At 38.3% G+C, this 14436-nt stretch overlaps 1 protein-coding gene and 1 long non-coding RNA gene across 8 annotated transcripts in view; both read right to left on the bottom strand.

Moving 5' to 3' along the window:
* The window catches only part of LOC113049900 (axin-1), a 32729-nt gene extending 24841 nt beyond the window's left edge, over positions 1-7888 (bottom strand). The window contains exons 1-2 of one of the 5 annotated variants that reach the window (XM_026212652.1): positions 7718-7888; positions 1555-2526 (exon numbers count right to left, since the gene is read on the bottom strand). In XM_026212652.1, the coding sequence (XP_026068437.1) occupies positions 1555-2432 (878 nt within the window). In that variant the 5' untranslated portion in view covers positions 2433-2526; positions 7718-7888. Of the gene's footprint in view, positions 1-1554; positions 2527-3283; positions 4240-4349; positions 4992-7717 lie in introns of those variants that run through there. The other 4 variants (XM_026212656.1, XM_026212636.1, XM_026212665.1 and 1 more) reach the window with 4 other exon arrangements.
* A 1635-nt stretch (positions 7889-9523) lies between these two features.
* LOC113049924 (uncharacterized) lies at positions 9524-13739 on the bottom strand. Of its 3 annotated transcripts, none has more exons than XR_003276673.1 (4): positions 13276-13739; positions 10804-10985; positions 10425-10514; positions 9524-10240 (listed from the first exon to the last, which is right to left on the bottom strand). It is a non-coding gene; the product is annotated as an uncharacterized LOC113049924 (long non-coding RNA). The 3 variants fall into 3 exon arrangements; XR_003276674.1 differs by lacking the exon at positions 13276-13739 and adding an exon at positions 12611-12669; XR_003276672.1 differs by lacking the exon at positions 13276-13739 and having other exon boundaries at positions 10804-11523.
* Between the last annotated feature and the right edge of the window lie 697 nt (positions 13740-14436).

The following is a 14436-nucleotide window of genomic DNA, read 5'->3' as shown; positions in this document are numbered from 1 at the left end:
CTTAAATGGTGAATTTTTTTTTCTGTAACTTAATTCTTAACAAGTTTATTACAAACAACAAGAAAAATCATGGGGCCTTTAAATATAACATTGGGGGTCCTGGAGTAAAAAAAATTGAGAATCACTGACACAAACATTAAAGGACTAACACTCAGACTAAAAGCCAATGTATACTTCCGTATCGAACCTACGCCGAAGCCTTATGTGCACCTCTCCAAAAAACTAACAGCAAGTTTTTTTTCGCGGACCGCAAGCGTTGTGATTGGTCTGCTAGAACCCATCCCTCCGTATGTACTTGAGTTTTGTGTGTGTTTATGGGCACTTCTAGGAGGCTGATAAAATGATATAAATTTTATTTTTGATTGGACTATCAAGTTGGACTAACAAAGATGGAAAATTTGATGCATCCAACTCTTCACATATTTGATAATGCATTGCATAGTATACATGTGGACATAATGCTCGCAGCTTGACTGCAAAAAAAAAAAAATTTCTATAGCTTTATAACAGCACATGTAAAAGTAAAAAGTGATTTTACTATGGAAAAAGTATATGAACACCTCAAACCTGGAGTGGCTTATTGCTTTGATATGTCATCATGAAAGCACCTGTCCATATTTGCTTTTAAATCTAGGATGGAAAGCTTTGTAATCTTCAGAAGAGGCTGTTTAAAGGCCCACATGCACCACTTTCTATTCCAGCAGGACAAGGATTAAAGTATTTAGCAGTCGCATCTCTAAATCCCATTTTGCTCATATGGAGGGACTAAAGGCTCTGATGCATCAAGTGATTTGCTGTAAATTTCACAGCACGGCTTAAAAACCACGTCTCTCCTGATAAAGCAATGCCGCTGCGATGTGCGATATGAATAAGAAAGATATGTGCACTAAAAGAGCACAATAGGCCATCACGACCGGTGGCGAGGAATGTCTCAGGAATGTCTAAGCACAAAAAATTCATTACAAAACACAATACCTGAAGCATACATTCCAATACGCTCGCTCGGCACGCAAACCATGGGTGGTATGAGAGATAGAGATCTGAACACATTCAGAAACACACCGTATCTCTACACAGCTGTGGGCTTCAAAGTGCATTAGATCAGATACACAAAACGTCCCTGAACGCAACTGTTCAATCTATACCCCAAAACTTTTGGAGTGTGCGCATTCTTTCTTTCGCACAAAATATTCAATGCAGTTTCTTCCTTTGTGCACAGTCTAAAGAGAATCCATGTTGTGGTTTTCCTGAAGAAACCTTTATTCTGCTGCAAAGCCTGCCATTCAAGAGACACCTGCATGGAGAACACAAAGAGTACCCACTTGCACCAACTCGCAGTAGGCAAAGACAACGCTGCGACCCACTATCTGTCTTGCTACCTCAGTCGCAGCTACTTAGAGGATTCTGCCTATACTGCATTCTTCTCATCTCCTGTGGAAGGCTGTGCTTAACTCCAATTCCCTTTTTATCTTTTTCTTCTGACTGCGCTTGCAACGTGAGGGGGAAGGGGGATGGAAGAAGGGAGAGAAGCTTTGAAAAGCTGCAGGGATTTACCTGTATTCACGGTTGTCCTGATATCTCTTACTGTTGGCCACCCGCTGAGGCACGGTTTCCATGAGCAGCTTCTGGGTCAGCCTGTTGCTGGGAGTGGAGTCACTTTCATGGTTCTGCTCCTGTTCCTGGTCGCACCGCCATTCCTCGTCTTCGTTCAGAGTTGGCAAGTAGCCTGGCAGGGCTTTGCCGTTGCCTGACACCGAGCTCTGGTCGCAGAATAGTTTGGGACTCTCTCCGCCCGTCCTGGTGTATTCCAAGTATATGTCGGACTTTAAAAACAAAGGGTAGGTGTTTTCTTCCATCATAGTCTGAATTTCGGTTTGCGCCTGGTCGAACATGGCAGGATCGATGTGAAGCTTCATCACGCAGTCCCTGATGAAGCTCTTGGTGGCCGGTTTGATCTGCCTGGACACGATTCCATTGTTATCCAAGATGTATTTTTTGTAAATGGCTTTCGCGAGTTTCAGCATCTTCTCGTTGCCTTCGTTGGCCTCCTGCTTGCGGAAGCCGCTGCAGGCGAACCAGAAGTCCAGCAAGTCGGCACACTCCTCCTGCTTGAGGAAAGTCCTGAACAAGTGGATGCCATCTTGGTCGTCTAAAAGCGAGTGCAAGGACTCCGCCCATTTCAGGTAGGGTGGCGTCGGGGAAGCGCTACCCTCAGGCTCATAGCCCAGATCCAGGTCGGGTCTTCTGGGCGTAGCTATGGAGGTCTCGTTCTTGAGGCTCTCGCTCTTAGACGAGTAAAAACTGTGGCCATATTGCCGTCCATTTCTGGACACCAGATCGCCCTCTTCCCCGGGAACCGGGGGTCTGGGGGCATCCTCAGTGAAGCTGCTGCCCACATCGGGCAGATAACGGCCCGTCTCGTTTATACTCATGCTCGCACTGTCCCTGCACCCTGTCCCAGTACAGCCCACAAGGCAGAAAGTTTATTTCCAGGCTTCTATTAATGCCACTGCAAAAGAATTCCTCCTATAAGAGAAGAGAGAAAGGGCATGGAAAAACATTCAGAAATGCTTGAAACGATGATGCAGTGTAAAAACAGAGTAAAAACCATGTATAAAACAGTGCTGATTAGTGCAAGAACCAAGTATCTGATGCAAAGACTTTTACCTGAATGCTGGTGTAACATTTCATACCAACAAAAAGAATATCCATGAGAAAATAACATTACATAGAGGACAACATAGTGTCACTAACTACTCGAATTGCTTTCATATCATAGTGTTTTCTCAGTGTGCTGGATTTTAAGTGATAAGTTGTGGCACACCTTCACACATGCATCAAGCAAAACAATAATTTTATCACCAATTGTCACAAGAAGCAGATCAAGTGTATTCCCAACATAAATTCTGCACATTGCATACAGCATTAAAAGATTACAAAAGTAAAGGATGTTAGTTTATTTAAACAACATGTATTTGCTATAAAGTTAGCTGCTTGCAGCTATGCATAACTGTTAGTGCACGCAACGTCTGACAAGGACACTGTAAAATAAGTGTTACCATAACATTTTAAACTTTAAAGAGATACGAGTCAATTACATAGTAATAATAGCTCCAACGGTACACGTGTTAGCCAATTTAAAACCTATGTATCTAGGTTTAATTAAACACTGCAGGGCTCTACAATCCCATTAAGTTTACAGTGGCCTCAGGCATCTATCTTAAAGCAAAGATAGCAAAAAAGAAAAGAAAAAAAGGCCAGCCATCGTGGCACAAACACTCACCTGTGACACGCTTTACGACACCAACCATAAATCCAACACTTTCAAGTTCCGACCTTAAAACCTTTGACTGCCTGCCAAATAGATTTCGTCTGATGTTCTTGATAAGCAAGCGAAGGAGGAAAGAAACCTTGAGCTTTCCCAGTCAATAACTTCACCAGCGCGAACTTCAATGGCGATGAGCTAGCAGGCTAATCCAGCACAAGACGCGAATGTATAAACATTTTACACACACACTAATGCTGTAGTTTACTAGCGTAACGCTCCTAGTGCTAACCTTAGGAGGCTACAAGCTAGCTACAAAGCAAAACATGATGAGTTTAAAACACAAATACAAACAACATCAACCGCATCAAATAACATAACGCGCGAGGAGAGGAAGTAACGTTACGTGCGGCGCGACACCTTCCCGAACAAGTGATCAAAGATGGTGAAAACACTTTGACCATCCTTGAGCGCACGGGCCGACATTTCTAGCGAGCTTGATCTACTCATCCGACTCAACTAGTGTGAAAACACGTTGTCACAGCACGCTAGCCATCTTTAAGCGCTACAAACGCCAATATATCCGATCATCCCACTAACGCACGGGGGAAAACGCGGCCATCTAAAAACGGGTCGCGTTCGCTGCGCTTTTCCTTCGCTGACGGCATTACAACAGCTCTCGCGATCTGCTTTGAAGTGAGCCCCACATTCATCGCATTCATGTCTCGGCCTCAGCAGCAGCAGCAGGAGCGGATGGGGGAGGGGAAAGTAAGAAACAAACTCCGTACACACACACAGCCAGGCCCTTCCGCAGCCCAGGGACTAGTGTGCAACTTTGCAACACTGGTTTTCGCACTCCAACACACGCCGATAGACCGAGCGCGAGAGCTTTATACGCGCGCCTCGATCTCGCGAAGGATTCGAACGCGAGCGGCGAAAAAGCGACGGTGCATTTCATCTCTCTCTCTCTCTTTCACATACAGTCTCTCTCTCACACACACACACACACACACACACACACCGCTACCGCAAACCCCCATTACACCCAAGCTAGGAGGAGGAAAAAAAGTGCTCCGTACTGTACCTGTGAGAACCTACTCTCCGTTTCCGAGCGCATCGGGAATAGCGTTGTATGCGGCGAGATGCGAATCGTGTCATCGATGCGGCTCTCGGAGTTTAAAAATAACAAAGAAAACAGTCGCTTCTCCACCTCTCCATGGCTGTCTCTCACACTCCTGTGCCCGTGTGCGAGTGAGAGAGAGAGAGGAGCAGGAGATGTGCAGCGCCGCGCACGGCCAGAAATCACACTGCCGCCTGGAGAAAGAAAAAAGGGAGGGAGGATGAAGGCGAGGAAACCCTGGAGTGTGTGAGGAGGAGCGCCTTCGATTCACTTCCACTACAGCGTGAATGTGCTCTCAGAAATACGTTTTGCCAATTAAACAATTCAGAGGTGAACAGCGCCTCGAGGAACATAATTACAATGACATAGGCCCGAGAAGATAAGCCAGCAGTCTTCTAGAAAAAGCGCTTTGATTCTTCACTGAGCAGGTCGCCCTCTCACGGACGCCGCCATGTTGACATCACATGACCTGCCGAGTCATACAGAGCACCAGATGCCACCAGTACTACTACTAAAACTGTTTACTTTTCACTAGATGACCTAAACCAAACATGCATACTGCACAATATATAAACAAACATAATCTGCACTGAAATAAAACAAACAAACTGTTGGAAGATGTACTGGTAATTTTCTGCTATAGGTATGTTTCTAGCCTTTCTTCAGTGGAAAAAAAAGTGCCCATATTTTGGTACTCTTCTTTAAATGGTGTTTGGGATATAAAAGGACATGCACAATCTTTACCTATAGTATAATATTGCTGCACACGCAATAAAGAGCTTCTTCATCATTGTTTCCTATAATAGTAAATTGTTGATCTCATCCAGTGCTCTTTTAGTTTTTTGTTTTCTCTCATAAAATATCCCTTTACTGTTAGAAACCGCTGCAAGCTATTCCATGCATGAGTGAATCGTCCTAAAGAATCAAACTGAATATCAAATACCTTTATGCAAATCAGTTTGGCCGTAGATCGAAACAGTGATTCATTCACAAATCTGGCATCACTTGTTCAGATTCTGAACAGCTCATGGAAAAAACTGATTGCTAAAATATATTCAGGGGGGAAAAAAAAGATTCACAGGCCGGTGTGCGGTTGTCTTTATATAAGCATGTATCAGTAATATTCCACAACATACACATTTTTGATTAAACATTTTTCCAAAAGACTTTAATTAAGTATGGCTTTTTTTTTTTTTTGAAAGTTGTGTTTTGAAAATCACATCATGTGATCTAGGATCTTTATACAGGGCTTTCCATTATAAAGACTGCAAGGCTATACAATGCACCCTCTTTTTCATCCACATAAAATCCAATATGGCATTTACCCTGTCTGAAGTCTAAGATTTTATGTACTTAATGAGTCTACAATGGTGCATCAGCATCTGTAAAATCTAAAAAATATCCAAACAAGCAATCATTCTCTGCTATAGTGATGAAACATAAGCAACGACCTCCGGCTTCCATATATACAGACCAAGGGTAAACAGCAGGACTTCAAGCACCGAGTGGAAATTAACAACAGTCACAGCTGCCACACTGCAAAAACGTCTCCAGACCAGAGCCACCAACAACATGAAACATTTCTTAAGAGTGAATGCAAGAATATGTAGTATAAAACACAAAATAAACAGCCGAAAAGGAACAAAACAAAAGATGGTTAAACTGCTTTAGTGTGTAGAGGCAACAGTTAGCAAACAAACCTCATCCAAACTGATAAGTCAACCCAAAACCACACTAAATGCAGACAAAGCCATACTGAGTGCACCTCTAATATCTATTCATTTTGTAGTCATTCTGCAGATGTGTCAGTGTCTGTATGATTTAGAGGATAGTCCTGTATGCATGCACAGCTGTATATTTGTTGATTAGTACAATTATAGTGGACTATAAACTTGAGGAAGTCAACAGTTTTCCATCTGCAGTGTCATTGACACATTTAATGGCTCTACCGTGACAGCTTGGACTTGCTATCTGTTTTCAACTCTTTATTTTCTAGCTATCAAGGTGCAGTAATCTAACAAAGTTTACCCAGTAAATCCCTTCCTTTTACAGTAAGTTCCTTTGGTGTGCAATATTCAAATACTGTTTACACATAAATTTATTGTTCAAATTACAATTTAACCTACCAAAAAAACTAAACTAAACTAAAATCCCCAGCCTGAGCTTAACACAGTAAAACCTGAGTATGAAAAAGCCTCCTCAACTCTCTCAGTTTGAGCAGAGATTAGAATCGAGGTACATTTTGCATTGTATCTCTCCATCTGACAAAAGATGAAAGCAACGTGGTAAAAGAAAGAATGCAAGAGATTTAAACACTGCTCTTTTCTTTCAGTCATGAAAAAGCATGCAGCAGAAAGTATCTTTATAATCCTGTTCAATAATTTTTTTAAAGTCTTATAAACCTTACAGACATTACTGGAAATACGAATATCCTTCATCCCATATTTAGTCTATTGAAGGGTAGAAATACTGTATTTCATCAGAGTGGACATAGACAGGCGAACATTGTGAGAGTCAAAACCTCTGCAAATGATATGTGGAAGGTAATTCTGGATTTATGAGTTAGTTCAGTGAAGGAATTCACATCTTATGACTTTGAACGGGCTGTATAGTGTTAAAGAACCTGCCTTTGAAAAAATTAGCAGGCCTTAAAGAGGAATATTACTTTGTATGCTCTGAACCTCTGAAGTTATGACTCAACACCTGGATATAATCAGGCATGTAATCTCATGGATTCATTGCAAAAAGATCAAAGGCCTTTGGAATGTGAAGCCCTGTTCCTCCTTTTTATGACTTTATTTGATTAGCTCATCTGAAAATGGAAGAGGGGTTTGTGTGGAACCATGAATTTAATGACATATTACAAACTGCTCATGGGAAATCAAGACTGGGTGTAGTTAGGCATTCATCTCGGAATTTGACACACCTTAACTTTCACAAAAGAACATTAAAGGAACATTTGTCATGGTTTGCCAAGTCAAGATTACCAAAAATGTAGGAAATTTTGATGACCATGCCAAATGAACAATTCCTTTTTCATTTCCTTTTCTTTTTTTTGTATACAAGATACACTGCAGTTCAAAAGTTTGGGTTTGGTAGGTGTTTTTTTTTTTTTTTTATTATGAAATGACTTTTTTTTATGTGTGTGTGTGTGTGTGTGTGTGTGTGTATACAACATATATATATATATACACTGTATACACATACGCACAGTATTGTAAATACATTTATTATCAAGACATTGCAATTCCTAACTATATATCTGCACTTAACATTTGTTTTGTTCCCATAATTCAGTCCGTTAACATGAATAAAAAAGGTAAACCGATTACCTGATGAAACGGTAAGTTTCTGTCTTGCGTTTTCTGGCTTCCCCCAGCTCTCCCTCCATTGACAGAAGATTCCATTTCAATACCATTAACTAGATCAAGTTCCTGTAAAAACTGCATCCTCCTCTTTTTCAGAGAATCCAAGGCGAATGTCCACAAAGAAACGGTCCATTCCAGGTAATTCACTGTCCCCATTCGAATCTGAAACATGAAAAAACTTTAATTATCAAATCATTAGAAATTTTTAACAATGTAGTTCCTTGTTTTTGTTTTTTTTTACATTTCATATTCTGTTTATTCATACCCAAACATGCGCACACACACGCATATTATATATATATATATATATATATATATATATATATATATATATATATATATATATATATATACAGTAAATTTTGATGATGAGCATATTTTTCCAATAATGTTTTCCAGTCAACAGACTATGCATGGGCTAGTGAATACTGGGCCAGTGCTTAAATCAGATGGCATCAGCAGCTGCAAACTCAGATCTATCCTTGCCCTTCCTGAGGCCTGGCTTTGATTACTGGGCCCCCCACCACGAGCCAACACATGGCCATGAGCGCATACACTGAAAAAAAAGATTTGTTGGATTTACTCAATCGAATTATGGACATTGGTTCCACACATTCAGTTTGAGTTCAAAGTATCCTATGCATTTATGTGGTTTCATTATAATACGGTTGTGTTAATCCTATGCAATTTCAAAAAGTAATGTGTACATAGTCTTTTCAAGTTATACTAACATGATTCAGTTATGCTAGTTTAACATTATTTTTTTATTTCAGATTTCTGCTTCAATCATGTTAATTCTGTGCAATTAAATCAAGTTATCTTAACATAATTTTAATAACTTCACTAAAATTAAATTTTAATACATTTCAATGGTTTGTTGTCGCATGTTTCATTTCACGTAACACAAAACTTTTGTAAATCCTTTATTTAACAATTTGAACAATGTGTAATTTAAATGGCATGTCTAAATAACATTGTGCTTTCAAAAGCATAGCATAAATAACTTCTCTGATTATTAAATTTAATAAAAATACATATCAGTTTTAATTAGACTAGTATAAAAACAAACACAGTTCATTTTGTATGCATAACATGTAGATCAACAATATTTTTAAACCTTCATAAGTTTTACAAGATTTCTTTTTTTTTTTAAACAATATCATAAACATAAGTAACATTATACTGCATGTAACTGTGCGTTTAAAAACTAATACAACATTGTAACACTAATTTATTTCATTTCTCTCAGAAACCTTAAAACTGTACCCAAGAACACCAGTACCTGGAACTAGGGCTGCACGATAGTCACATCGCAGGATGTGTGATGTAGGCTGTCGTAGTTGATTCGTTATTCATTAACTGTACGGGCCAGCTGCTCTCCAGCTCTTGACGAATGTGATTCGCGGATTAATTGTACAGCTTAACCATCATAGAGTGAAAGTTTATCTTTTATATGTGTTTTTAAGTCCTGTCAGTTTAACAGGGCAGAGAGAGAGAGAGAGAGAGAGAGAGAGAGAGAGAGAGAGCACGAGTGAGAGCATGCAAGAGAGAAAGAGAGAGGGAGAGAGAGAGTGAGCCCCGGCCGCAAGCTCACCAGCTTCAAACAACACGAGCGCTGTCTTGCTCTCTCTCCCTCGCACATATTAATCAATTGACACGATGGTGTCGATGTTTACATCATTTAAAATGAGAATGTAAGTGTGCTCACCCAATTTTTGTTTGTAAGAAAAAAATAGATTAGATTTCATATCGCAATATATATCGCAGAAAAATAAAATATCGCAATGTCATTTTTTCCCAATATCGTGCAGCCCTACCTGGAAATGTTATTTCAAGAAAAACGCTTTAGTTTCAAAGATAATTATATATAGACATTACAAAACAATGTGAAAATACAGTATCTGACCCTTACCTAAACTATAAACAAAGTATCTTATTTATGCTAGTTCAACCATGTTTCATAGATTCAGCTCTCTAATCAATCAACTTCTGAGCCAGTCCAACGAAGGGCCAAATTCAGACAGAAAAAAAAAGATAAAGAAACGAGAGCAGGCAAAGGGGAACAGTCTAAACAACAAGATCACGGTTTACCCTCTGCAGTGGTCTTGCATGAAGGCTGCTGAAATTTTCCGAGGTTGATTGTTTGTAGTCTCAGTAGTCATTCAAAAATCAGTCCATCTCACTGGTGGAGTTCAGATTTGAAATTTTGGGCCTTGATCGAGAATTCACCCGCATCCAAGTCCATGATGAGTTTTTGCTAAATTTCATATGTAAAACGCAACTTTGTGGGGTACTGCAGGTTAAGAGCATAAATTAGACCAAAAACATTGAAGTTGCAAAATCCACACTGTCGATGTCCTGAAGCACTGCTACACCCTCTAGCACAATGCCTACATCATGGGCTTCATTGTCTGCAGTGTGCTTTATCACGAAGATGCCCATGGTAGTCTTCTCAATCGCACACTGTAAAAGATCTTCTTCCATGTCCTAAAGACAGAAAAAAAGATGAATATGTATTACAATTAATGCTACATGTCTAGTGGATAAAATTATAATTTTTTACATTTATGTTGCAGTGTGCATATTTGATGAAACCATGTTTTTTAGATGTATTAATATTTTGCTTGTTGAACATAGTACAGATTCCATCAGTTAAGCTCTAACTACTCACCGCATACTCCTGAATGAGATCTTTAGAGTCCTCATTAAGATAGATACACAGTCCTCTGATGGCAAGTTCACAAGCTGCATCAATGTCATCCTTAAAAATAAGCCAAAGCAGAAAAAGAAAGGTTAGTTTAAGACATTACTCAAATCACAATTAAACAAAAGAGCACAATGGGTCTCATTCACTAAAAGTTCCTAAAAATGTATGTGTATGGCAAATATGTTGTGGTCTAGAAAAATATAATAAAGATAATAGCTTGATTTTATTATGTGAAATGTAATGCTAATAACATGAATTACAAAAAATAGAGTGTGAATACATGCAAACAAACAAAAAAAATTATAGTGTGCTAACCTGCTATTTTTACTTTTTTATTCCTTACCTTTGCAGCAGAAAAATCTCTTTAACGTTACCATCTGCACATGTCCAATCAAATAGTCAGCCAAGGGGTATTCATCAGTTAATTCACCGACTTCTACAAGGCTAACTGCCTTTGTTGGGGACTGACTTAGCTCGTAATTTGTCTGAACAGGCTTTGGAATTCCAAATGTACAGCAAATGTCACTGTAAAGAGAGAACGAGCAGAAATTAGGCATAAATAACAGCAACAATTAATGATTTTAAGTAACAGTTTACTGTACGCTTCCAAATTAAAGACAATGCTATTTATAATATTACCCCCTTTTAAGATGTACCTTTTTGGAAAAAAGACTTTTAAATTTTTTCCAAAATGTATGGTAAATACTAGAAAATTAACCAACATTCACTTTAAAAAACAATTTATAGCATACCATAAAATAACCTTTATTGCAGCAGTCATTTATATTAATTATGATATCCATCTCAAAGTGTCAACCATGTTAGTTAGCCAACAAAAATGTTATTAATTTAGATGTGAAATCCTAATATTGTAATCTAAAAACCTGCCTGAGAGATTTTTGTGAGTTATGGACGAGGGCCGGGCTATCGAGTATTCGTTTACTTGATAAAATAGGTCCCTGCACTAAAAACATACTGTATGTTTAACCAGTGGTGGACGAAGTACACAAATCAAGTACTTGAGTAAAAGTACAGATACCTATAGTAAAATATTACTCCAGTAAAAGTACTCCTTTTTCAATTTTACTCAAGTGAAAGTACAAAAGTACTAAATTTTTTATGTATTTAAGTAAAAAAGTACTGAAAGATAGATGGATTAATAGAGAAAGATATATAGATTAATTTAATTTTATATTAGAACATTTTTTTTTTTTTTTTAGAATCCTACTGCTCAAAATACCTGAGATTTATTCCAAAATAACCACTATATGGAGTCAAGATATATTTTTGTTCATATGGACTACGTTGACGAGAGTGATGTTAACTGTGAAGCTTACACTGTGATGTACCTGAGAGAAAACAGAGATGACCATCTGATCTTCACCAGTAAGAACAAAGTATTTTTGTTGTTTTACAGAACATCACAGTTATATATGACATGATAATAAGGCCTGAAGTTAGGAAGAACATTTTAAGGAAAATATAATTATATTTTCATAATTATTTTTTCCTTCTCAAATCTTGTCTGTGGTGTAAAAACAACCCTGGCCAAACGGGGTGCTTCTCTTTTCCTCTTTGATAATTACTGTAATGTTAGTTACCATGTTCTGAACATCACATCCTTTCTTTTCTCCCCAGATGTAATCTATATATATGTGGTTGAATAAAAATATTTGGACATTATTTATAAAAAATACCTCAAGTTAGCACCAGCAAGCTTGTTAGTTAGACAGTTAGCATCACCTAACAATATTTACTTATTTTCGGTACGGTTATGAATAAACATTCATGTCAGTCTACTCGTCTAGTTAATCCAAACAATATAACGTTACTGTTGATAAACAATATAAAAACAGACGTCACATAGGACATGGTAGCATTTTAATAAAACTGTTAATATTACGGCAGCGTGGAATTTGAATAAATGAGTTATTTTATTAATTTGCGTTAATGTTTATTATTATTTTTTTTTTACCTAAAGCACAGAGACGCTGATTGATGTGTCTGCATCGTCTGCACTCGAGCATTTCAGTGGGCTTAAACAGATCACTCTTTGCAGCGGGTTTAGTTCCTAAACAACTGACAATTTTGACCTAAATATGATTTTCAGTTACAACAATTTATCCTAAATTTCGACATTAACAACTTACTTTTAGCAACATCAAGATGCACGCGCGCTCACAAGATCTCCCGGTTCTTCTGTAGACTCACACTAAACGGTTCATTTGAATCAGTGAGTGGTCGACTCCAGAACAGCTGCTGCAATCGGATCATTCTAATTCCTAAACGAATCGTTTGGTGCGATTCGCGATCCGATTTAAAAGTTTATTTTTAAAGTTACTCAAAATAAAACGACTCCAGTAAAGTACAGATACTTGAAAAATGTACTTAAGTAAATGTAAAGCTACTCCGTTACTGTCCACCACTTTCGGTAAATCAAAGACATGCACTGACAGAGCATCGAGCGAGCGCTTTTGCCCATTGCAGTGATATGACAACGGCTACGAACCTTTCCCCCACACAAATCCTAAAGTCCATGTTATTATTATTCACCTGATGAGAACTTGATTTCCATCTGTAAATTGTTTAATCGGATTGTAGAAGTTTGATAAACTAATGTTACCAGTAATATTCATGGTTTATTAACCTGAACGTTACCCACCCAAAAAAAAAAAAAAAAATCTGCGACGACACTCGAGAAATATACCATCGATTTAAAAGCGTGTGGGGTTATCTTAAAACATTATTGTTGCATTTAATCTGACAATGAATGCATTTGTATAATATATCATACGATAGATACTGAAATTCTTACCTTTTAACGAGCTCTGAAAACAAGACAGGCAGTACCCTCATGTGTCCTTTCCAAACCAACGGTCCTGGTGTGGTCTGGATTTCAAAGCGCATGCGCAGACGCTCTCGCGCGCGTTGCTCCCGCGCAAACGACGTATTTCACAAACCTGAATTAAATTAATTATAGCCTACACAATGGAATTAAGTTGAGAAGAAAATACAAAGTAATTGTGTGACATGGGCCTATTTTAATTAAATAAATCAAACAGCAGAAAAAAATCATTTTACATGAACACCATTTGTTTGACATCTGAAACAATTTGAACATTTTCTTGCAAAGTGATTATATCATGTTTTGATGATTATGTTGAATTTCATTTAGAATTAAAACAATACAATTATGTTTCCATCTTAAACATAAATGTATTAAGTAGATTGTAAGTGTATCCTTTTAGTAAATTCAGTAAAACTGCTTTTCCTTTTTTTCAGTGTACCAACTCAGTGCACAACCTCTGAGCAACCACTTGGAAACAATCAAGAGGTAAATAGCATGAAATAGAGGTGTTTGGAAATGGTTTGGAGAGATCGTGGAGATTAGGAAAGCATTTAGTAATTGCTCAAAGCCAGATTATTCTTGCATTTGGACCATTCGAGCAGGAATCATTTGGGGAACTGTAACCAGAGGTCAGAGTCACGTGGGTGAATGTCAGATTGTTCTATCGTTGTTCTTCTACATATAGTGAAAGTCACAGTCCCGGAGGAAACTATTGGAATCATTTGACAGCTGTGTTTGGCGAGCTTCCTGCATGAGTTTTGATGGAGGTTGTGACTGGCAGCTGTAGCTGCCATTCTGCTACCTGTTGAGTGGCCTTGGAACTTTTAGACAAATGACATGACAGGTGCACTTTCAGCTTAAGTACCTGCTCCTCTACAAAGCAGCTGGGGTGATTGCTGGTAGGTTGCACAAGACAAAGAAAACAACAGCAAGTCTGCTCTGAAGTACACTGTTTGCTCATATTTTCCAGTTCTGCTCTCCCCACCATTCTGTCCGTAGCTATCGAATAAACCCGTTGTTTTTCTTCTGAAGAATACTCAAATAAACACACACTCAAGAAACTGTTACAGCTGCAATGTCAGAATGAAGCACTTAAGGCATACATTTCGCAAGATAAATCTGGATAAA

Source organism: Carassius auratus, chromosome 3 (assembly GCF_003368295.1).
Source record: "Carassius auratus strain Wakin chromosome 3, ASM336829v1, whole genome shotgun sequence".
Taxonomy (NCBI): Eukaryota; Metazoa; Chordata; class Actinopteri; order Cypriniformes; family Cyprinidae; genus Carassius; species Carassius auratus.
Note: the sequence above shows the minus strand (reverse complement) of the source record. Positions and strands in the feature narration are given on the sequence as shown.